At 41.8% G+C, this 24,491-nt stretch overlaps 1 protein-coding gene across 7 annotated transcripts in view; it reads left to right on the forward strand.

The window, feature by feature from the left end:
* kdm7aa (lysine (K)-specific demethylase 7Aa) overlaps positions 1–24,491 on the forward strand; it is a 117,733-nt gene that overhangs the window by 34,104 nt on the left and 59,138 nt on the right. For 6 of the 7 annotated variants that reach the window (XM_041216197.1, XM_041216201.1, XM_041216202.1 and 3 more), the window contains exons 9-14: positions 3,993–4,099; positions 4,972–5,063; positions 7,557–7,646; positions 15,428–15,652; positions 15,742–15,869; positions 17,881–18,035. In XM_041216197.1, the coding sequence (XP_041072131.1) occupies positions 3,993–4,099; positions 4,972–5,063; positions 7,557–7,646; positions 15,428–15,652; positions 15,742–15,869; positions 17,881–18,035 (797 nt within the window). The remainder of the gene's footprint in view (positions 1–3,992; positions 4,100–4,971; positions 5,064–7,556; positions 7,647–15,427; positions 15,653–15,741; positions 15,870–17,880; positions 18,036–24,491) is intronic. The other variant, XM_041216200.1, reaches the window with a different exon arrangement.

Genomic DNA, 24,491 nt, shown 5'->3' on the forward strand with positions numbered 1-24,491 from the left:
TCTTACAACAGTCCACAGGAGCAACCTATATAGTCCCGAAATGTTTTCATCTGTGGATTATTTAGGTGGGACAAAAGATGCCGTGGGCTACCTATTAACCCACCCACTTCAGCTTGCCACCATAAAAAAACTCAGAATTAATTGGAACTTATGGAGACTATAAATATTTCTAGTTTCCTCTTAAATGCATCTAAACTGATTGCTTCAACCACTGAGGTGGTAAGCTCCACGTTGTCAGCACTCTTTGGATAAAGAAGTTTCTTCTCAATTCCCAATTGGATTTCTTGAATACTATTTGATGGTCTTTAGTTTTCCTCTGTTTGATGATGCCATACTGGAATCCCATATGGAAGTTCACTTGCAGCACCTTGTAGATTGGTTTCCCTGGGCCTGCAAGGAGTTTGGACTGACGATCAGCATCAGGAAGACCAAAGTTATGGGCAAGGGTGTCAAGACTCCTCTTCCTTCTAGCAACATTGACAAGCTCGCTCTGGAGGTGGTTGACAGCTTCACATGCCTTGGATCAACAATTACCAGCAACCCTGTCCCTTGATGCTGAAATCAGCACCAGGTTACCCAGGTCGCAGCTGTCATCTCAAAATTGAGAAGTTGAGTGTGAACATCAGACTAACCAAAAATACCATTAGGAAATAGAGACAGTTTAAGTAAGTTATATTTGTATTTGTGGGTGTGAGGAATGAGGTTAAATTTGGTTTCTGTATCTGTGTGTTTAAAAAGGTCAAATTCAGTTTTAGTTTTATTTTAAAAGGTGCCTGCATTTCTAATGAGTGTTAGGACTGTGGCAGCTAAGTTAAACAAGAGTGGGATTACTAGGCTGTTGCCTGCCAACAGAGGTCCAGAGACGCAGGTTCCTCTCACAGAAATACACAAAAACTAAAGAAACAGCAGTTTTGATTTTCAGTTTGAAGACAGCTACCAAACACAAGCTACCTAGAAAGGACAGGTAGTCAGTCCCAAGCTAAAATTTGTTGGAAGTAGCAGCAAGAGAGAGACTGGAGCAAAAGGGACAGATAGCAAGTCCTAAGCTAAAGAAAAGACCCCAAAATCCAGGGGAGTGGAACAGGAGAGAGTCCCAAGCAGACCTTGTAGTCAAAGGAAGGACAGGAACCTGGAAAAGATCCTGGTAAGTGAAATTAAGAGTGAGGAGCAGAGGGAGAGTCTCCAAGCTTCAGATTTAAAGCAAGAACAGCTTGCAAGAGGCAAAAAGGTCCAAAGAGATGGCTGAAGGTTTATAACTCTTTGCCGTGGGCATGTAAAGCAGTAACGTTGACAGCTGAGTTGATGAGAAAGAACACATGGAAGATAGCAAATGCATATGATGACTCAGGGAAGAGGAACATCGGAAGAAGTGTTCGAAATCTTGGAAGTGAACCCTTGCAGAAGGTGTCTGAGAAAAAGTGTTGGCTTGGGAGGAGATTCCAAAGCGAGTTCTTGGAGACTGGAGATTGGAAACCCTCGTGTAAAAGACGGAGTTTAGTGAGACTGATTGGCTCACAGTGTAACAAGCATCTGGTGGGGAGCTGATGAGAGATCCTTAGCATCTGTTTGAGGTGGCATCTATCACTTGATTTCAGGTGTGTGTCTGACCACAGGTTGCCTGTTGGTACATGAACTGTACTTACTGTGAACATTAGAGTACAAGATAGCTTTTGTAACTTGTATTATCCTTATGAATCTATATATATCTGTAGAGGTATAGTTGTGGTTGAAGGAGTTTTGTATCTAAACAAACAAATAAATGTTAGGTTCTATCAAGTTGGGTCCTACCCTGGGATCAGGCTTGTCCAGTAAGAACCTCATCTGGAGATCATAACAATACAAAGTTCTATGTATACCAGGCTAGTGCTCTCAGCACCCTCCCTTACAGTAGCGAGGCATAGACAACTGATGCGAGCCAAGGGGCGAGACTGAGATAAACACAGTAAATTGTAATTGTCGGAATGATTCTAACTTAAGACAATTAAAATAAATGAGTGAATACTGTAGTAAATGCTTTATATAAAGTATAGGGTATGTCAGTGCAGCTTGGCCTTGTGGAATGTGCATCTAGCAGGATGTGGGAAGTTGTGCAGGCAGAAAGCGCCCTGAATGACTATATCTGCAGGAAGTGTCACCAGCTGCAGAAACTTGAGCTCTGAGTTGTGGAGCTTGAGTGGCGGCTGGAGTCACTGTAGTGCATCCACAAGACTGAAGATTGCATGGATAACTTGTTTGGAGAGGTAAATATCCCTGGGAACAAGGTGTTTCAGGTGATACAGGAAAGGATGAAAAGGGTGGGTGGGTAGCAATATTGGTTAAAGATAGCATTACAGTACTGGAGAGAGAGGATATTCCAGAGGGGTCAAGGACAGAATCTCTCTGGCTAGAGGTAAGGAATGGGAGAGGTGCAATAACATTGATTGGTGTAGCATATAGACTACCAACTAGTGGAAGGAATGTGGAGAAACAAATTTGCAAAGAAATTATGGAGAGGAGCAAGAGTTAGAGTAATCATAATGGGGAGGGGCTTCAGTTATCCAAATATAGACTGGGATAGGAATAGTACAAAGGGAAAAGATGGGTGAGAGTTCCTGGGATGCGTTCAAGATAATTTTCTGCAGTAGTATGTTTCCAGTCCAACAAGAGGACATGCATTTTTGGACCTGGTTCTGGGGAATGAGTTGGCCAAAGGAGTAAAAGTGATGTGAGGAAAAACATTTTCACCCAGAGGGTGGTTGGAGCCTGGACCGAACTTCCTGGAGGGTGTTGGAAGCAGGTTCGATCAAGGTATTCAAAAGGGAATTGGATTGCTACCTGAAAAGAGAGAATGTGTAATGTCACAGGGATAAGGCACAGGAGTGGGACTAGGTGGAAAACTCTTTGAGAGCCACTGCAGACTTTATGGGCTGAATGGCCTCCTGCACTGTAAAGTGACTGTGAAGAAAGGTGAACGAGCAGCTTCCACCACCACTGCCTCAGATAAAAATATTGGGCGTCTCCTGGCAAGACAGAGTGCTGAATGTGGAAGTCTGCGATTACGTAAGGAGCGTGTTGGCTGGCTCATGTGAGCCAAATGGATGAAGGCAACATTCCCAAAGACATGCTCCAATATGGGCATGCTATTGGTGCAAGAATAACAGATCGCCCATGTTTGTGATAAGGATGTGTGAAAGCAAGGCCTCAAGTTGACCGGGATCAGAGTCGATTCATGGGAAATCCTTGCTGTAGTCAGTAAGGGTATGGAAAAAGTAGAGGAAAAAGGAAATGACTAGATGGTGGACAAGAGCCACTCTGTGCCACTGCAGAATCTGCCTCTATATCCACAACAGATGATATTCAATATTTGTCTGAGGCACTGGTGATGGAAGCTGCTCAGTTATTTTTCTTAGCTTGGATAAGTTGTCCATGCCTTGCTACTGTAAAGGAGGGTGCCGCGAACATAAGCCTGGTACACACAGGGCTTTGTATTTTTGGCTAGTTTGCTGTCCGCACTTCGTAACTTTTGACATGACAGCTGCAGCCTTGGCAATCCTGGTGCTGATTTTAACATCAAGGAACAGGTTGCTGGTAAATGTTGATCCAAAGTTGTGATGTTTAATACAGAAGTGACGTACACCCTGGGCACAGCCCATCATCTTCTGAGATGGCTGCATGCCATCACGATCTATAGCCCAACTTTTTGTGATTGATATTTGTGCTCCAAGATCCTTGTCCCAGGTCTGTCTTCATTTTTTCATCAGAACGGGTATTGGCCTGAAACTTTAACTTGGTCTCCTTTGCTGCCTGACCTGCTGAACATTTCCAGCATTTTCTGTTTTTATTTAAGGTTTTCAGCATTGGCAGAGTTTACCTTTTTGTATGAGGGTAATTTATAAGTCTGCTCTCTTGAACTCCAACTCCACCACCCCCCCCCCCCCCCCCAGAAAAACAAGGATACTGAAGGGGTTACTTCAGGTGGACATTTTACTTCTCCTTGTCGTTTTCATTTCCAGGGTATACGAGATGGAGAAGCGACTAAAGACTCCGGAACTTTTCAAGTTTCCATACTTTGAGGCAATTTGTTGGTATGTGGCAAACAGCCTTCGGGAAACTCTAAAAGGTATGGGAATCTAGGAGCTAAATATGGCATTTAATTATTTCTGTGATGCATTAAATGCAGGATGCAGTTTCACCAGTAGAATAAGGAGAAAGCTTTACTATGCCAAAGCAATGGGAGTATTCACGTAATTTCCAAATAAATGCGGTGAATTTTAGAGGGGAGTAAGTTGGCACTTGATAGCTATCTCTGCTAGAAGTTGATAATTAGAATACCTTGCTGCTGACCTTTAAAATTCCCCCCTTAATTGACAATTCTTGAACTGTTCGATGTTTTTGGATAGCATTAAATTTAATGGTTAGGGTTAATCAATGTACAGGATCTCTGGATTCACATTTGATGCAGGGAAATGAGAGATCATTTTTTGGGAGAACGAATAAGGAGATAAATATACACTAAATTATAACGTTTTAAAAGGAGCAGAGAGACTGGCTCAGATACAGAGTCTTTTAAAGGTAAGGGAGCAACTTGCTTTGACATTATGCAATGGCATAGAGGGATTGCTAAACCTATACAAATCATCAGTAGGCCACAGTTTTGAGGACTTTGCCTTTGGCAAGGATGTCAGGGCCACAGAGCCTGCAGTAGAGATTCACATTTATAATACTGGAGGGGGAGAGGCTTTAGTTTTGTGAAGATAACAGAGAATCTCATTTTATTGGGGTATAGGTTAAACAAGGACCAGATCAAATTGCAAGGTTGTTTCTGTAAGGGTTAATAGGGAGTGTGTTATGGAGTGGTTGGTTGGATAGTATGTCAGTACTCCATCTTTTTTATTGAAACCTTTTCGTATCAAATGATTTAACGGTAACAAATTACATAGTGGTACTTTGTGTCTCAAAAGTTAAATTTGAATTTTTTGATTCTGTGTTTAGAAATGAGGGAGGACAGCTGTCAGCCACAGGAATACCTAGTGGAAGGAGTCAAGGCACTAATCCCTACACTTAAATGCTGGATTCAGAAAGAGGTAACACAACTTTGTTAAAGATACTGACTAAAAAGAAATAAAAATACAAAATACTGCATATACTGGAAAGCTGAAATAAAAACAAAACAGCTGGAAATACTCAATAGTGGAGAGAGAAATTGCATTAATGTTTAAGGTTGATGAGCTTCCGTCAATTTCAGAAGCAGTGAGTAAGCTTCCAATCTTTGAGTTACAAGGGAGGTGCCAGATGATTAGAAAGTGAATGTGGCACCCTTGTTCAAGAAAGTGTATAAAGTGATTCATAGTAACTACAGGGTGGCCAGTTTAACATCAGTGGTAAGGATTTAGAAACAATCAGGGAAAAAAAATTCAAAGGCAGATGAAGAGGACAGAAAACAGCAAGTTGTGGTAAATAATTGTTTTTCAGACTAGAGCATGGTAGATAGTGGTGTTCCCAAAGGGTCATTGGGAGCGCAAGTGCTTTCTTGATATGTTATTTATATGTCGTGATCCCAATCAACTGCAACTGTGCATGGGTAGGATAGCAAAATGGGCAGACAAGTGATATGTAGAATTTAATAGGGAAGTGTGAAGTGATTCATTTTAGCAGAAGGGAGAGGGAGAGACAAAATAGATGAAATGGCATGGTTCTAAAGAGTGTCCAGAGACAGAGAACTATGGTTCACATGTGTATCTTTAAAATGTCAGCACTCATTACATAGGATATATGACAGAACAGGTCATTCAGCCCAACTAGTCTAAGTCATTGTTTATGCTCCATTTGAGTCTTTATTGAGAGGATAATTAACAAAGTATATGAGATCTCAGATGCCAGTCTTCAGATCATTTGATTCACTCCACGTGATATCAAGAAACGGCTGAAGGCACTGGATGTTGCCTTGATGATGGTCCTTGATGATATTCCGGCAATAGAACTGAAGATTTGTGCTACAGAACTAGCTGCACCCCTAGCCAAGCTGTTCCAGTAAAGTTACAACACTGGCATCTACCTAGCCAATTGCTGCGCCATCGGTTTACTCTCAATCATCAGCAAAGTGATGGACAGTGCTATCAGGTGGCACTGGGTTCCACCAAGGCCACTCAGTTCCTGACCTCATTACAGCCTTGGTGCAAACATAGACAAAATAGCTAAACTCCAGAATTGAGTCTGACTGCCTTTGACATCAAAGCAGCATTTGATCGAGTGTGGCATCAAGGAGCTCTAGCAAAACTGGAGTCGATAGTAGTTGGGGGAGCTCTCCGCTGGTTAGAGTCATACTTAGCATAAAGGAAGATAGTTGTGGTTGTTGGAGGTCAATCATCTCAGTTCCAGGACATCACTGCAGGAGTTCCTCAAGACAGTGTCCTCGGCCCGACCATCTTCAGCTGCCTCATCAATTACCTTCTTCCCATCATAAGGTCAGAAGTAGGGATTTCATTGTGCAGTGTTCAGCATCATTCGTGACTCCTCCGATACTGAAGCAGTCCATGCCTGTACGCAGCAAGACCTCGACAACATTCTGGCTTGGGCTGATAAGTAGTAAGTAAAATTCATGCCACACAAGTGCCAGGCAATCTCCTCTCTTCTAATGAGAGAATCTAACCATCTCCCCTTGTCATGCAACAGCATTACCATCACTGAATTCTCTCTACCCCACCCCCCCCCCCCACCTTCTCAAACTATTATCATCCTAGGGGTTACCATTGACCAGAAACTGAACTGGACTAGCCATATAAATATTGTGGCTACAAGAGCAGGTCAGCAGTAGTTGAAAATTCTGCAGCGAGTAACTCATCATCTGACAAAGCCTGTCCACCACCCGCAAGGCATAAGTTAGGAGGTGATAGGATACTGTCCTCTTGCCTGGGTGAGTGCAGCCATCACACCAATCGAAGCTTGAGACTGTCCAGGGCAAAGCAGCCAGCTTGATTGGCACCCCATCCAGCACCTTAAATATTCACTCCCTCCACCATTGATATGCCGTGTCAGCAGTGTGTACTATCTACGAGATGCACTGTAGCAACTCACCAAGGCTCCTTTGATAGCATCTTCCTAATCTGCAACCTCTGCCAACTAGAAAACCAAGGGCAATAGACACATGTGGACACCACCATCTGGAAGTTTCCCTCCAAGCCACTCATCATCCTAACTTGGAAATATATCACTGCTCCTTCACTGTCACTACATCAAAATCCTGGAACTCTCTCTTTAATAGCACCATGGATGCACCTACACCAGATGGATTACAAGATTTCAAGAAGGGGCTCCCCACTAGCCTCTCAAGGCAAATTAGGGATCAGCAACAATGCTGGCCTTGAGAGCAAGGCCCACATCCCAGGAAAGAATATTTAAACAAACTGTGGTGGACGTGTAGCTCCCTCGGTGGAGATCAGTTAATTAGCCAGAGAACAGAAATCAAACTGGAGACCCATTTGGGATGCATGGATTTCCTTTTTGTGAACATTGTGCTTTCAATATTTCTGTCAGGGCATTGAATTAAAAATCTCTTTTAATCCATGTCTTGACTCTAGGGCTTGATTGAGCGCACGTACGAAATTCCAGATCATATCAGACCAGGGCAACTTGTCAAAGAACTCAGCAAGGAAATTCGCTTTGTGGAGGTAAAAGCAGCAGCAACTTCCTTTGACCTGTTGGTGCACTGATCACAATTGCCATTGAATGATGTGAGTTCAGTTTGTATGATTGGGCAGGAAGGACACAAGCGGAAGGAATGGTCCCCTAAACAATGGCCTGTTTTGGCATTGTGCTGAAATGCTTTCCTTTACGCTTCAGATAGCGTAGCCATTAAGTTGCAAGGTCAGCCCTGTAAATCAGTGCAAATAGTCCCTGACCTATTTTCCAAAAGGTAGAAGCAATGATGTTGGTGAAGCCATTATGTAGCTGAGACAGGACATAGCCAAGTCTGTATTGTCAGCTAATATAGCAATCCTCATGCTGTCATTTGTCTCAGCTACATGTGTTCACCAGAGGAAAACCCACCTGCTTTTGCAGCTTGTGCATACCATCCAGTGACATCTGTTGGAGCATTCATTTGAGTTTCTACATGTGAGAGAGAGAGAAATGCACATACTCGTGTTGGATGAGAACAGGTTTGGACTTAGTTGTAATGTTTCCATTCATTACATTTCCGCATGAGGATTGGTCATATGAACATATGAACAAGGAGCAGTAGACCATTTGGCCCCTCGAGCTTCATCATTTAATAAGATCATGGCTGAGCTGATAGTAACCTCAAAAAAATTTTGCCTCCTCTCCATTTTAAATGAGTGACCCCTTACTTTTAAACAGTGACCCCTAGTTCTAGATTCTCCCACAAGAGGGAAACATCCTCTCCACATCCACCCTGTCAAGACCCCTCAGGATCTTGTTTGATTCAATCAAGTTGCCTCTTAGTCTTCTAAACTCCAGTGGATACAAGCCTAGCCTGTCCAATCTTTCCTCATAAGACAACCCACCCATTTCGGGTAGTTGTCTGGTAAACCTTCTCTCAACTGCTTGCAACACATTTACATCCTTCCTTAAATAAGGTGACCAATACAGTACAGAGTACTCCAGATGTGGTCTCACTAATGCCCTGCACAACTGAAGCATAGCCTCCCTACTTTTGTAATCAATCCCCCTCACAATAAACATAACATTTTATTAGCTTTCCTAATTACTTGCTGTACCTGCATATTAGCTTTTTGTGAAAGACACCAAAACCCTCTGCATCTCAGAGCTCTGAAATCTCTCACCATTTAAATGATATGCTTCTTTTCTATTCTTCCTGCCAAAATGGACAATTTCATATTTTCCCACATTATACTCCATCTGTCAGATCTTTGCCCACTCACTTAACCTATTTCTGTATTTTTGTAGCCTCCTTATGTCCTCTTCACAACTTACTCTCCAACCTATCTTTGTGACATCAGCGAATTTGGCAACCATCCCATCCATCCCTTCATCCAATTCACTTATATAAATTGTAAACAGTTGAGGTCCCAGCACACCACTCATTACATCTTGCCAACCTGAAGAAGATCCATTTATGCCTACTCTGTTTCCTGTTAGCCAGTCAATCTTCTATCCATGCCAATATGTTACCCCTATATCATGAGCTTTTTATTTTCCACAATGACCTTTGATGCGGCACTTTGAAAATCCTTCCGTACATTCACTGGTTTATCCACAGCACATGTTACTTCCTTAAAAAACTCTCAAGAAGTTGGTTAAACATGATTTCCCTTTCACAAAGCCATGTTGACTCTGCCTGATTACCTTGAGCTTATCCAAGTGACCTGCTATAACTGCTTTAAATAATAGCTTCTAACATTTTCCTTATGACAGATGATAAGCTGACTGGTCTGTAGTTTCCAGCTTTCTTTTACCTTCCCTTTTTGAGTAATGGAGTTATATTTGCTATCTCCCAATCCAATGGGACTTTCCTTAAATCTCGGGAGTTTTGGAGAATTAAAAGTAATGCATCAACTATCTCACTAGCCACTTCTTTTAAGACCCAAGGATGAAGTCCATTGGACCCGGGCTCTTGTCAGCCCACAGCTCCGACGATTTATTCAGTACCACTCTGGTGACTGTAATTTTCCTGAATTCCTCCCTTCCATTTCCTGAATTTATAGCTGCTTCTGAGATGTTACTTGTATCCTCTATAGTGAAAACTGATGCAAAATACCTGCTTAATTTATCTGCCATTTTCTTGTTTTCCATTATCAATTCTCCAGACTCACTTTCTATAGGATCATTGCTCACTTTGTTAACTCGTTTCTTTTTTAAATATTTATAGAAACTCTTACTATCTGTTTTTATATTTCTGGCTAGCTTTCTCTTGTACTCTAATTTTTCCCTCCTTATTAATTCCTTAGTCTTTTGCTGTTCCTCATGCTCAGTCCAAACTTCTGGCCTTCCACCTATCTTTGTATGATTGTATACTTTTTCTTTAAGTTTGATACTATCTAGTTACCCATGGATGGTGTGTCTGTCCCTCGGACTTTTTCTTACTCGTTGGAATGTATCTGTTCTGCGTATTCTGAAATATCCCCTTAAATGTTTGCCACTTCATTTCTATGGACCTATCACAGCATCACACAGTGCAGGAGAGGCCCTTTGGCCCATGGAGTCTGCACTGTCACGTGACAAACATCTGACCTACCTACCTCATCCCATTTACCAGCACTTGGCCCATAGCCTTGAATGTTATGACATGCCAAGTGTTCATCCAAGTACTTTTTAAAGGATGTGAGGCAACCCGCCTCCACCACCCTCCCAGGCAGCGCATTCCAGACCATCACCACCCTCTGGGTAAAAATGTTTTTCCTCATATCCCGCCCCCCCCCCCCCCAAACCTCCTGCCCCTCACCTTGAACTTGTGTCCCTTTGTGACTGACCCTTCAACTAAGGGGAACAGCTGCTCCCTATCCACCCTGTCCATGCCTCATATAACCTTGTACACCTTGATCAGATTGCCCCTCGGTTTTCTTTGCTCCAATGAAATCAACCCAAGTCTATCCAACCTCTCTTCATAACTTAAATGTTTCATCCCAGGCAACATCCTGGTGAATCTCCTCTGCACCCCTCCAGTGCAATCACATCCTTCCTATAATGTGGCAACCAGAACTGCACAGTACTCCAATTGTGGCCTCACCAAGGTTCTATACAGCTCCAACATGGCCTCCCTACTTTTGTAACCTATGCCTCGATTGATAAAGGCAAGTGTCCCATATGCTTTTTTCACCCAATAACATGCCCCTCTGCCTTCAGAGATCTATGGACACACATGCCAAGGTCCCTTTGTTCCTCAGAACTTCCTAGTGTCGTGTCGTTCATCGAATACTTCCTTATCAAATTACTCCTTCCAAAGTGTATCATCTCACGCTTTCCAGGGTTAAATTCCATCTGCCACTTATCTGCCCATTTGACCATCCCGTCTATATCGCCCTGTAGCCCAAGACACTCAACCTCACTGTTAACCACCCGGCCAATCTTTGTGTCATCTGCAGACTTAGTAATCTTACCCCCCACATAGTCATCTATGTTGTTAATATAAATGACATATTAGGGGACCCAGCACAGATCCCTGTGGTACGCCACTGGACACTGGCTTCCAGTCACTAAAGCAGCCTTCTGTCATCACCCTTTGTCTTCTACAACTAAGCCAACTATCCCTTAACCTAAATTGCCAATTCAGTTTAGCCAGCTCTGCTTTCACGCCATCATGACTGCCCTTGTTTAAGTTTAAAATCATAGTCTTGGACTCACTCCCCTCTCCCTCACACTGAATAGAAAGTTCAGGTGGCTGCTACCTAGGGTCGTCTTTACTATAAGATCATTATTTAATCCCATCTTGTTGCGCAATACCAGGTCCAATATAGCCTGCTCTCTGGCTCCAGAACGTGCTGTTCTAAGAAACTATCCTGGAAACATTCTATGAATTCCTCATCTAAGCTACCTTTGCCCATCTGACTTTTCCAGTCTATCTGTAGATTAAATTTTCCCATGATTATCCCTGTGTCTCACTGACAAGCTCCCGTTATTTCTTCCTTTATGCTCAGTGCTACCATGTGGTTATTGTTAGGGGGTTTTTACACAATTCCCACAAGTAACTTCTTGCCTTTACCATTCCTCGTCTCTACCAAAATTGTTTCCATGTCCTGGTTTCCTGAACTTAGGTCATCTGTCTCTATATTGTGCTAATGCCATCATTAACTAACAGAGCCGCCCATCCATCTTTTCCACGCTTCCTGCCCTTCCTAAATATCCTATACCCTGGAAAAAAAATGTCCAGGTAACTTTCCCCGTCTTTGATATGCTGCAATGTCTGCAGCCGCAAGCACTTCTGCAGATGTGTTTGCCCTGGATCACACCGGTATCCATAAACTCCTACATCTTGCAATTGCAGCACATCACCTGCCCTGCCATCTCCAATATATGTTGATTAATTAATAACTGCTAATTAATTAATTATAATTAAAGCCTACACCCCCAGTAAGTTTTGGCACTGCCAGTAAACTTTCCATTACTGATAAAATAATACAGTACTTAGAATAATGATAAAACTAACAATACCAGTTGCTGGTTTACCTGCTCCTTTTGCTGCACCGAAGTTGGAATAAAATACTTGGGGCGAAAAAAGGAGCACTTCTTTCCCATACTTCAATCAATTCCCCACTCTGCACACTTTACTTCTTGCAGTAAACCTCACCTAAAGCGCCTCTTTCCCCCTATGCACCGAACTCCTACTTTGAACCAAATTCCAAATATATTCACTCGATCCCTGTCTCACTCAGGCTGAAGTCTCCTCTCACTGAGCGTGCATCTCTTACTGACCGTGTGCTTTAAAAGTCCTTCCCTTATATAGAGCTGTGATGAGTTACTCTCGAGCTTCCTGTTACAGTATTCAACACCTATGCAGGCACCTATTCAGGCAAGGGCTTTCAGGTGTTTGACAGTTAACTGCTGCTATGGCAGTTGCCTGTTTAACTAGGCTATTTCACTTACTTAAACGCTACTAGTTCTAGGTCAGAATCTGACTTTCACTCTACTATTGAACTTGAAAAAGACTTACCTATTGAATTCCCACTTTGAGCCAAATTCACAAATATACTCCAGCAAAAATAGCTGGAAAAACTCAGCAGGTCTGACAGCATCTGTGGAGAGGAAGACAGTTAACATTTCGAGTCTATATGACTCTTCATCAGAACTAAAGAAAAATAGAAATGAGGTGAAATACAAGTTGTTTGAGGGGTGTGGGACAGGTGGAGCTCGATAGGGGGCCAGTGGTAAGTGGAGGCAAAGAAGAGATTGCCAAAGATGTCATAGACAAAAGGACAAAGAGGTGTTGACGGTGGTGATATTACCTAAAGAATGTGCTAATGGTGACATTAAGGATAGAAGCAGGACGAGCAATTGGCAGATGGCCCTAGTGGGGGTGGGGGAAGGGATCGAAATAGGCTAAAAGGTGCAGATAAAACAATAGATGCTGCAATGTTCCAGTGAAGCTCAACGCAAACTGGAGGAACAGTACCTTGTCTTCCGATTAGGCACTTTACAGCCTTCTGGACTTAACATTGAGTTCAATAACTTTAGATCATGAACTCTCTCCTCCATCCCCACCACCTTTCTGATCCCCCCTTTTTTCTAGTAATTTAAACATTTAAAAAAAAAATTAAATTTTTCTATTTCTATTTTCTAATAATATTTCTATTATTTTAAAATTTATTTCCATCTACTGTTTTATCTCCACCTTTCAGCTATTTTATCGTAGAAGAAGGTCTATGTGTTTATTGTAGAACAAGGCCTTATGTGCAAACCTCATGCAGCTTAGTAGGAACATTGCAGCTGATCCCAGCACATATTGGTTGGGTTGAACACTCTGTTTTCCTGCCCTATGTAAATGCCTCAACAAGAATCAGCACCTTGCAGGGTAAAGAAGAATAGACCTATCTCATTGTCATATCAACCAACCTAAACTCAGGATATCTGGGACCCAAGTGAGGGAATAGGCGGAGAAGGCTGAGCCGTTCTGTTAAATCTCTATGATTTTAAAGGTAGTTCAAAATAATTGTGTGCCAAACTTTTGAATATCATTGTTATGCTTAATGAATAATTAATCTCTGTTTATCAATGAAGGCTCAGATTAGGACAAAACTTGGATCCTAGGAATCTGCACTGCAGGATGGAAAAGTAAACTTCACTTGCCCTTTAACAAAACTCTCTTGAGACTATTGAGTTTAGAACCAGTCAGCAAAAGTGTTTCATATATGTAATACTGTCCCTTAATATATCCCATTTACTTTGAATTACAGTGACTCTAATATTTGTAAACGTTGCAGTTCCACTTTTAAATTGTGACTGCACTAAAGAAAGAAATAAAGACCTTTTCTTGTCACCAACCTTGATTCTTAACCTGGCCTGTGTAAACTGCACTGCTTGAGTTAGGTTTCAGTTTCGCAACATTTTGGGTTGGTCCACAGGTTAGAACTGTAGTGAATACCAGCTGAGTGTTTCTATGGATTGGGGTTAAATCATCCCTATTTCATGTGTTGAGCATATACAGCCTATAATCAAGTTTAGCACAATTTGGCTAACAGTTTTAATGGCGGTGTATCTGTGTATGTGCATGTATATGTTGGTAACTGCACATGTGTCCCTGTGTGTATATTTACACTTTTACATGTATGTTTTGTCATGTTCAGTACAACCATGAGGATATTGCAGATTGTAAGATCATACTTTATGAAAATGGCTGCAAAACCTGTTAAGATGGCTGCAACTAAACATGTGACTATGGGTACTTAAACTGTGGTCAGTTTGAGTCTGTGGCCAATATCTAGTTGAGCATGGACCTGAATAAGGGAACTTCACGGCCACCTGTGAAATTTAAACATCTCATTGTTCAAGGGTGAACCAGAGCTTGAGGAACATGAGATCTCGAGACTGTTGCTCTTCAAGTGCTATATTGAACCAAGGAGAATATTTGAGTTCAAGTTGGGGCAGAGATGAGGATGAATGACCATTGTCCATCTGCTTTATATCTTGGTGGTCTGGACCCCAGAAGTGCTAACCATGCAGCCATGTGACTGAAACTAACTTTCAGAGACTGCAGTTTAAACATCCCGAAGAAAGCAAAATCCAGCAGAGAAGCATTGAAACACCAGGAACATGTGAAAAAGCTGAATCATCTAGGCTAAAAGTCTTCTCTTGCAGCCAAAGTACTGTACCTGTTCTAGCTTTCAAGTCCACTTCAGAACCAGTCTCCTGACTGTTTGTCTACAAGAAACTACATTGTATTTTCATGAGAATCCTTTGTTTCTAAAAGACCTTCATTTGAACTAAAGGATCAACTCAAATAAGAAGACGTCAGGCCTGGATCCATGAGGAGATTGAGTTATAAATTCCATTTTCAGAATGACAGCTTTAACTTCATCTGTACCGAATTTTATGTGTGTGATAGTGTGTATGAAAGACGAGTGATTGAGATGTTGCGTTTCAAACACCTGGGGCAAGTGTGTGATAATAAATAAAACCTTATTTTTTAAACCACCAAAAAGTGGATATTATTTTTAATTAGGAAAAATCACTCTGAGGGCAGGAAATACATACACCTTATTATGAATACCCTGAATATGGATTTGAAGGGACCACACAAATTGTGTCTTTAACAGTATGGATATATAATGTCTCTGTTTGTACATGCCTCTGTGTGGGCACATGTGGTAGTTTTACTGGTTGAGGTTAGTATGTAGTAATCAGAATTAAGGCATTATTGGTGAAAGGTGGTCAACAGAAGGGATAAAGCTACAATCAGTCTAGAGAGTATTTTGGCTGATTTTGTGCTTTCGTGCACTGTATAGAACTCTTCGTGTAAAGCATGTGTGTGTGTTTGCAGGAGATGAACATGGGAAACAAAACCATTAAATCTCAGGGAATCATAGCCACAGTGCCAGCCACACGGGTCACTCAGGACAAGAGTTGGTCCTTCAGTGTAAGCCCAGGTAAGAGGAAATGCAGGAGACTGCGAGACCCCTCAAACAGGATACACTCGGACCTGGACATTCTGGAGCTCCATACCCGGGCAGTGTTGAAGAAGATGGAGATGGCTCAATGGGGTGAGGTAGGTGGTATACAACTCTGCACTGCGTTAAAGATGAAGGGCCAAAAAACTCCTCTGTCCATGTTCTTATAAATGTGTTTCATTAACAGGACGATATGTCTAGCTCCACATTGAGAGTGAAGATCAGTAAAACCTCACCATCATCTTTGACAGTGACAGAGAAAGGCCCCAGTGACAATAACTTGCAACTGGTGCTTTCGAAGGGAAGGATTATTAGGTATGTGCCATGTTGTGGTGTTTTCTAGAGCTTTTAAAAGAGCTTGCATTGGAAATAGCCCCATTCCTTCATCTCCCCTGTCTCCCATTGTCCTTGGCTATTCCTAGCTAAGAAAAGCAGAGCTTTTTAAGGGAGCTGTGGAAGTTTAAAGTACAAAAGAAGGCCATTTGGCTCATTGTGTCAGCTCCATACAAGACCAATCCACAATTTATTGCAGTAGCTTCTTTTCCCATAATCCTGTATTGTCCGCTGCTTCAGATATTATCCCTTAAAAGATGCAGAAATCAGCTTCAATCATTCCCTATGACAGTGTCCCAACTTGCAATAATCCTCTGTATATAAAGTTTACCCAACCTCTCCCCACTTGTGAAAATTTAAATCCATCGCCACTGATTCTCCAAAACACATCACTGCCACTGTTCACTTTATCACCGTGCATCATTTTAAAAAGCTCCAGTAAAACTCCCCTTGGACTTCTCTGCTCCAGTGGCTGAATAGTCAAGTATTTCAAATCTCTACTTTTCCTTCCTTGGCATTATCCTGGTGAATTAACACTGTTATGCCCTTTCTATGATGGGGCACTCAGAATTTCATAAAGTACTCTGAACTAACCATTGTACAAATTGTAAGAAATTCTCATTACTATATTACTGTTCTATACTATGACCCATTTCTAAAACCAAAAAATGCTGTTCTTACGGCTTAATCTATCTTGATCTTTTAAGATATTGGGTTAGTTCATCCTCATCCAACAGTGCCTTTCCATTAACTGGATATTCCCATTTCAGGTTTTTGCTCCTGAGATATAATACTTCACACTTCTCCATGTTAAATTGTGTTTGCCATTACCCTGTCACTCTCTCAAACTTTTTCACTGTTTGCAAAACCTGTCTCCTCAGCAAACTTCAAGCTTGTGCTCTTTGTGCGGATATTCAAATTATCTACATGCATAAAGAACAAAAGGAGATCGATCCAGCACTAACCCTGGAATACACCAAAAATAATCCTTCTCTAACCTGTGCTACATCCAGTTGCAGATTCTCTTATTTCCAGCCAACTTTCTATCCCCGCTCCTTCATTTCCCCGTAAACCAGCAAACTTCAATTTTTCTAACAAGCTCCCCATGGAACACCTCATCAAATGTCATCAAAAATCCACATACAACATACCTACTGTCTTTCCTTTATTTATTAAATCAATCACTTCTTGAAAAACTACATTAAATTGGTAAAACAGGACTGGCTTTTAACAAATTGGATTAACCTATGCATTTCAAAATGCACACTAATAGTATTTTGAATAATAGATTCTAAGAGAGTGCACATAACTGACAATATACTTATTGGTCTTAGTTCATCGTTCTTCTCATTCTTGAACATTGGCTACTTTCCACTTGCCTCAAATTACTTTAACCCTCTTCAATTTTCAAATATCTTCTGTCTGCTGCTTGGCTATCCTGTCCCCTGCAGAGTCTGACAAGCGAATGAGAGTGGGGACTGATTCGGACATGCTGTGTGGTGATGAAAATCTAGAGGGGAAGCCAAAAATGCTTCGGGGCTCCCCTATTCTTGAGGGGCCTACTGTGCATCCGGATGCCCATGGGCCATCATGTAAGGTTGCTGAGCCCAGAGATCAAGGGAGCACTGGAAACCCCTCCCAATGCAGTGTGTTATAGTCCAGGGAATTTTCTTAACAAATTTGTGGAATTCATTACACAGAAAGTAGTTGAGACCAAAACATCGTATGTTTTCATGAAGGAATTAGATACAGCTCTTGGGGCGAAAGGGATCAAAGGGTATGGGGAGAAAGCAGGAGCAGGCTATTGAGTTTGATGATCAGTCATGATCAGAATGAATGACGGAGCAGGCTCGAAGGGCCGAATGGCCTACTCCTATTTTCTATGTTTCTTTCCCCAAAAAATGTGTATTATGTATGTAAAAGCACACATACACTGGCATCACAAAAACGCATGTGCTCCCATTTACTGAACCATCCTTTTTTAACCTTCCAGTCATAACAAGGATGAATTGATGGAATTTGAACAGTGCAGCGCAGACAGTGAAGTTGAAGAGGAGGACCGATCAGATGAGCAGGGCAGTGTGCTGCATGAAGCAGATAGCTCTGATTGGGAGGATGAGAAACAAGAATCTCAAAATCCACTGAACAGTAAGTCCGTACACCCAACCTCTGCCCTTTATTAAAATTGTACCTATGACTATAATTGTACTGACGGTGGTATTCAATTACCCAAGTACCAAATGGGCGAGTGTTAGATCAGTATGTTTTCAACCTACCTAGGAAAGAGGAATTGCTAGATATGATGCTGGGGAATGAGGTGGGCCAAGTGGACCAAATGTATGTGTAGGAATACTTAGATAGAATGATTGTTGTATCATTGGCTAAGAGCAAGTAACAATCTAAAGTAGAACTTCCAAATTGGAAGAAGACTCATTTCAATGGGATGTTAAGGAATATGGACAGAATAAAATAGAATTGGCCTTGGTGAGACCACATCTGGAGCGCTGTGTACTGTTGAGGCTGCAATCCGATCAGCCATGAATTTATTGAATGGCGGAGCAGGCTTGAGGGGCTGAATGGCCTAATCCTGCTCCTAATTTGTATGTTCGTATGTATGAACCAAAAACTGCCAGGAAAAATTATCAACAATGGATGACCTTAAGGAGGAGATGCTTCAGGTACAGGCTAGCTATATTCTAACAAGGGTGAAAGGCAGAGGACCTAAGGCCAGAGATCCTTGGATGATGAAGATAGGGAGCATGATTAATCAAAAATAAAGAGGATTTATGTCAGGTGAATTCTTTAAGCTAGAATTATGTCAAATAGAATAAGTTGAGGAAAGCAAGACTGACAAAGAGAGGCTATGAGAATAGAATGGTGGTCAACATAAAAGGGAACCCAAAATCTTCTATGGGAATGTAAATAGTAAGTTGGTAGAATGAGGTAGATTGTCCCTAATAGGCTCCAAAGAGCATGATATATGCTTAGAGGTGAAGTAAAAGGCTAGAATACCTAATGAGCACTTTGAATTGGAATTTACGAAGGAAGAGGGTGCTGATAAAATGTCGGTAGAAGTCAAGATAGTAGATGTAATGGAAGAGGTGAAAATTGAGAGGGAGGATGTACTGGAAAGGATAGCTGTGCTTTGAATAAATAAATCGGTTGGTCCGGATGGCTTGCATCCCAGATTGCTAAGGGAAGTGGGAGTGGAGGTAGCTGCAGTGCTTGTCATAACCTTGCAATCTTCCTGAGAAATGGGGAGTGGTGGTGGGTGGGGGGGAGGAGAGGAGGAGGTGCCAGGGAATTGGAGAGTGGCAATTGTGAAACCCTTACAAGAGAGTGTAAGGACAGTCCTTGTAACTACAGGCTGGCAGTTTAACATCTGTTGTTGGTAAGGTTTTAGAAATAATAGTCGGGTGGGGTGGAGGGGGTGGGGATGAAGAGGAATGGGGGGGCGATGTAGAATCTCCAGTCAGTTGGGGAAGTTTGAGTTAATTAAGGAGAATCAGCATGGCTTTCTAAAAGACACATTGTGCTCGACTAATGTAATTGAATTTTCTGATGAAGTAACAAGAGAAGATTGATGAAAGCAATGCAATGGGTGTTATCCAAATGGATTTTAAGCAAGTATTTGGAAAAAGTACCACATAAAAGGCTGTTTAACAAAATTGAGACTCATGAAATAGGAAGGTCAGTGTGAACATGGATAGAAAACATTGGCTTAAGGATAGAAAAGAGTCATGGTAAATGGTTGTTTCTTCAGACTGGAGGATGGTGGATAGTGGTGTTCCCCAAGGGTCAGTGCTATGACCAGTGCTTTATTTGATATAGATAAGTGAATATTGCTGATAAAAGACATACTGTCTAAGCTTTTTGTCTTGCACTCATCAGGACACTTGGCAAGAATACCAATAGTAAAGGGAACACCAATTTATACTGCATGAGAAGAGAGTATTGATTGGCTGGCAAGTGAACTCTGGTAGAGGCGTTGCCTTGGAGAATACACCAGGGGACAGCTAACTGCCAAGCTTTTGTTCAAATTCAAACCAGGCAGGTTGACACTGGTTAAGGCATTTTCATGGAGAATGAACCAGGGAATGGCTGTCCCCCGAGCTTCTGTTTTGTTGAAAAAGGTGTATGTTCCTTCTGTCTGCAAAGGACAGGGCCCTGTGTGTGAATATGTGTAGCTCTAAGCATGTTTAAATGAGGCACACTACGAGCCCAGTTAAATTGGTTTTCAATCTAATCCTTAGCACAATCAGGAATGTTGTTGAATGTGCCAAATCACATCTAATGTTGAATTTTGTAAGCATGGGCTGGTTGGGTGCGAACTTAGCCTGTTGCAAACAGTCGAAGGGATGTGCTGTTTGATATGAACCAGCAGTCATTGGGGGTAAGGCTTACATACCTGGCAGCACACCGGCACTGAAATTCATGTACCATGTTACTAACTTGTGTGATAGGCAGAATGTCTTTTTGGCTTGACGGGAGCATCCTGTTAGTTGAGAACACGATGTGTGTTACTACTGCATGGTATGATCATGAAATGGCTAGCTTCACTTTTTCTCAAATTTTTGAGATACCATATCCTTCCACTGTAATCTGAGGTAGACTGGGCACTTTTCAGGATCAAAAGTGGTGGCCTTTGGCCTATTCATGACTTTTTGCTGTATATAGCAAGCAATGATCTGATCAGGGTTGCCATTATCTCACAGGATGGTTTTGATGTGCCCTATTTCAGCATCAAGTATGAATAGTGAGCAAATGGCTCCAGCCATATTTACGAGGACAACACTTGCTAAACAAATCTGATTATGCTAAGAGTTACACTGAAAACCAATTTAATCAAATAACAAGGGGAAGAAGACACTAGTGGGAGTAGTCTATAGCCCCCCTAACAGTAGCTATGTTGTAGGACAGAGAATAAATCAGGAGATAATGAGGGCAGGTAAAAAAGGCAGGTATTTGAAGAGGAAATGATTGGTGAAGACAAATGTAGGCCCCTTACAGCCAGAAACACGGGAATTTATAATGGGGAACAAAGAAATGGTTCTGTCTTCGCAAAAAAGGACACGAATAACATACTAGAAATGTTGGGGAACACAGGGTTTATTCAGAGGGAGGAACTGAAAGAAACCAGTATTAGTAGGGAAATGGTGTTGGGGAAATTGATTGGCCGATAACTTCCCAGGGCCTGATAATGTACATCCCAGAGTACTTAAGAAAGTGGCCCTAGGAATAGTGAATGCATTGGTGGTCATCTTCCGAGATTCTATGGACTCTGGAACAGTTCCTACAGATTGGAGGGTAGTTAATGTAACCCCATTATTCAAAAAGGGAGGCAGAGAGAAAACAGAATTATAGACCAGTCAGCCTGATGTTGGTAATGGGGAAAATTCTAGAGTCCATTATAAAAGATTTAATAGCTGAGCACTTAGAAAACAGTGGCAGAATCGGACAGAGTCAGCATGGATTTACGAAAGGGAAATCATGCTTGACAAATCTACTGGAATTTTTTGAGGATGTAACTAGCAGAGTAGATGAGGGGGAGCAAGTGGATGTGGTTTATTTGGACTTTCAGAAAGCTTTCGACAAAGTCCCACATAAGAGATTAGCGTGTAAAATTAAAGCACATGGGATTGGGGGTAGTGTATTGAGATGGATGGAAAACTGGTTGGCAGACAGGAAACAAGGAGTAGGAATAAACTGGTCTTTTTTCGAATGGCAGGCAGTGACTAGTGGGGTACCGCAGGGATCGGTGCTGGGACCCCAGTTATTCACAATATATATTAATGATTTAGATGAGGGAACTAAATGTAATATCTCTAAATTTGCAGATGAGACAAAGCTGGGTGAGAGGGTAAGTTGTGAGGAGAATGCAGAGATGCTTCAGTGTGATTTGGACAAGCTGAGTGAGTGGGCAAATGCATGGCAGATGCAGTATAATGTGGATAAATGTGAGGTTATCCACTTTGGTAGCAAAAACAGGAAGGCAGATTATTATCTGTGGCTATAAATTGAAAGGGGAATGTACAATGAGACCTGGGTGTCCTTGTACACCAGTTGCTGAAGGTAAGCATGCAGGTGCAGTAGGCGGTAAAGAAGGCAAATGGTATGTTGGCCTTCATTGTCAGAGGATTCGAGTGCAGGAGCAGGGATGCCTTGCTGCAATTATATAGGGCCTTGGTGAGACCACAGCTGGAATATTGTGTGCAGTTTTGGTCTCCTTATCTGAGGAAGGATGTTCTTGCTATAGAGGGAGTGCAGCGAAGGTTTACCAGACTGATTCCTGAGATGGCGGGACTGACATGTGAGGAGAGATTGAGGCGATTAGGATTATATTCACTGGAGTTCAGAAGAATGAGGGGGGAATCTCATAGAAACCTATAAAATTCTAACAGGACTAGACAGGTTAGATGCAGGAAGGATGTTCCCGATAGTGGGGGAGTCCAGATCCAGGGGTAACAGTCTGAGGATACAGGGTAAACCATTTGGACTGAGATGCGGAGAATTTTCTTCACCCAGAGAGTGGTGAGCTTGTGGAATTTGCTACCACAGAAAGTAGTTGAGGCCAAAATATTGTTTGTTTTCAAGAAGGAGTTAGATATATCTCTTGGGATGAAAGGGATCAAAGGATATGGGGAGAAAGTGAGAGCAGTTGGATGATCAGCCATGATCATAATGAATGGTGGAGTAGGCGTGAATGGCTGAATGGCCTACTCCTATTTTCTATGTTTCTATTGATCATGGGTGACTTTAATTTTTCTGTAGATTGGGAAAATCAAATTGGCAGAGGTATCCATGAGCAAGAATTCATAGTGTATTCGGGACAGAGTCCTAGAACAATATGTTGTGGATCCAACCAGGGATTAAGCTGTTTTGGATCTGGTAACGTGTAATGAGGCAGGTTTAATAAATGGTCTCAGAGTAAAAGATCCCCTAAGAAATGGTGACCATAACATAGTAGAATTTAGCATTCAGTTTGAGAGTGAGAAACTTGGTTCGGAATCAACTGTGCTAAACTTAAATAAGGGTAATTACAAAGGAATGAGGGCAGAGTTGGCTGGAGTGGACTGGGAAAGGAGTTTAGCAGAAAAGACAGTTGATAAACAATGGCAGACATTTAAGAAAATAGTTCGTGACTCGCCACAAAGATGTATCCCAGTGAGGAAGAAGGATTGTAGGAAAGGGATAAACCAACCATGGTTAACCAAGGAAGTTAAGGCTAGTGTCAAAGTGAAAGAAAAAACATACAATGTGGCATAGATTAGTGTTAAGCCAGAGAATTGGGAAAGTTTTAAAAACTAGTAAAAGATGACCAAAAAAATAATAAAGAAGGAGAAAATAAACTTTGAGGATAAACTAGTAAGTAATATAAAGACTGACAGTAAGAGCTTCTTTAAATATATAAAAAGGAAGAGAGAGGCCAAAGTGAACATAGGCTCCTTAGAGAATGAGGCTGGGGAAATAATAGGGAACCAGGAGATGGCAGAAGAGTTGAATAAATACTTTGCATCAGTCTTCACGGTAGAAGAAACTAATAGCATTCCAAAAAACGAAATAATCAAGGGGCAAAAGGGGGAGTGGAAATAAATACAATAATTATCACTGAAGAAAAAGTACTAGGGAAACTAATGGGGCTAAAGGCCGATAAGTCCCCTGGACCTAATGGGTTGCTCCAAGGATATTAAATGAAGTAGCTATAGAGATTGTGGTTGCAATGGTTGTAATCTTCCAAGCACCCTTAGAATCTGGAAAAGTCCCAGAGGATTGGAAAACTGCCAGTGTAACACCCTTATTCAAAAAGGCGGGAGGGAGACAAAAAGCAGGTAATAATAAGCCAGTTAGCCTAACATCTGTCATTTGGAAAATGTTCGAGTGTGTTATAAAGGATGCAATAGAGCATTTAGAAGTACATAATGTAATCAAGTAGAGTCAGCATGGCTTCATGAAGAGGAAATCATGCCTGACAAATTTATTAGAATTCTTTGAGGAGGTAACAAGCAGGGGAACAAGTAGATGTAATATCTTTGGATTTCCAAAAGGCATTCGATAAGGTACCATACATAAGGCTACTTAATAAGATAAGAGCCCATGGTGTTGGAGGTGGTATATTTTCCCACAACACTGAAGAGGCTTGATGCCATCCAGGACAAAGCAGCCAGCTTGATTGGCAGCACATCCACAAACATTCACTTCCTCCACCATCGACGCACAGTAACAGCAGTGTGTACCATCTACAAGATGTGCTGCAGGAATTCACCAAAGCTCCTTCAGCATCATCTTCTATACCCACAACCTCTACCATCTAGAAGAATGAGGGCAGCAGATAGATAGGAACACCACCACCTAGAAGTTCCCCTCCAAGTCATTCACCATCCTGACTTGGAAATATATCGCCGTTCCTTCACTGTCGCTGGGTCAAAACCCTGGAGGTTCCTTCCTAACAGAACTGCATGGAATGCAGCGGTTCACGAAGGTAGCTCGTCACCACCTTCCCAAGGGCAACTAGGGATGGGCAATAAATGCTGGCCCAGCCAGGGAAGCCCACACCCTGTGAATAAATAAAATTAGCATGGATAGAGGATTGGCTAACTAATAGAA

Source organism: Carcharodon carcharias, chromosome 21 (genome assembly GCF_017639515.1).
Source record: "Carcharodon carcharias isolate sCarCar2 chromosome 21, sCarCar2.pri, whole genome shotgun sequence".
NCBI classification, from domain to species: domain Eukaryota; kingdom Metazoa; phylum Chordata; class Chondrichthyes; order Lamniformes; family Lamnidae; genus Carcharodon; species Carcharodon carcharias.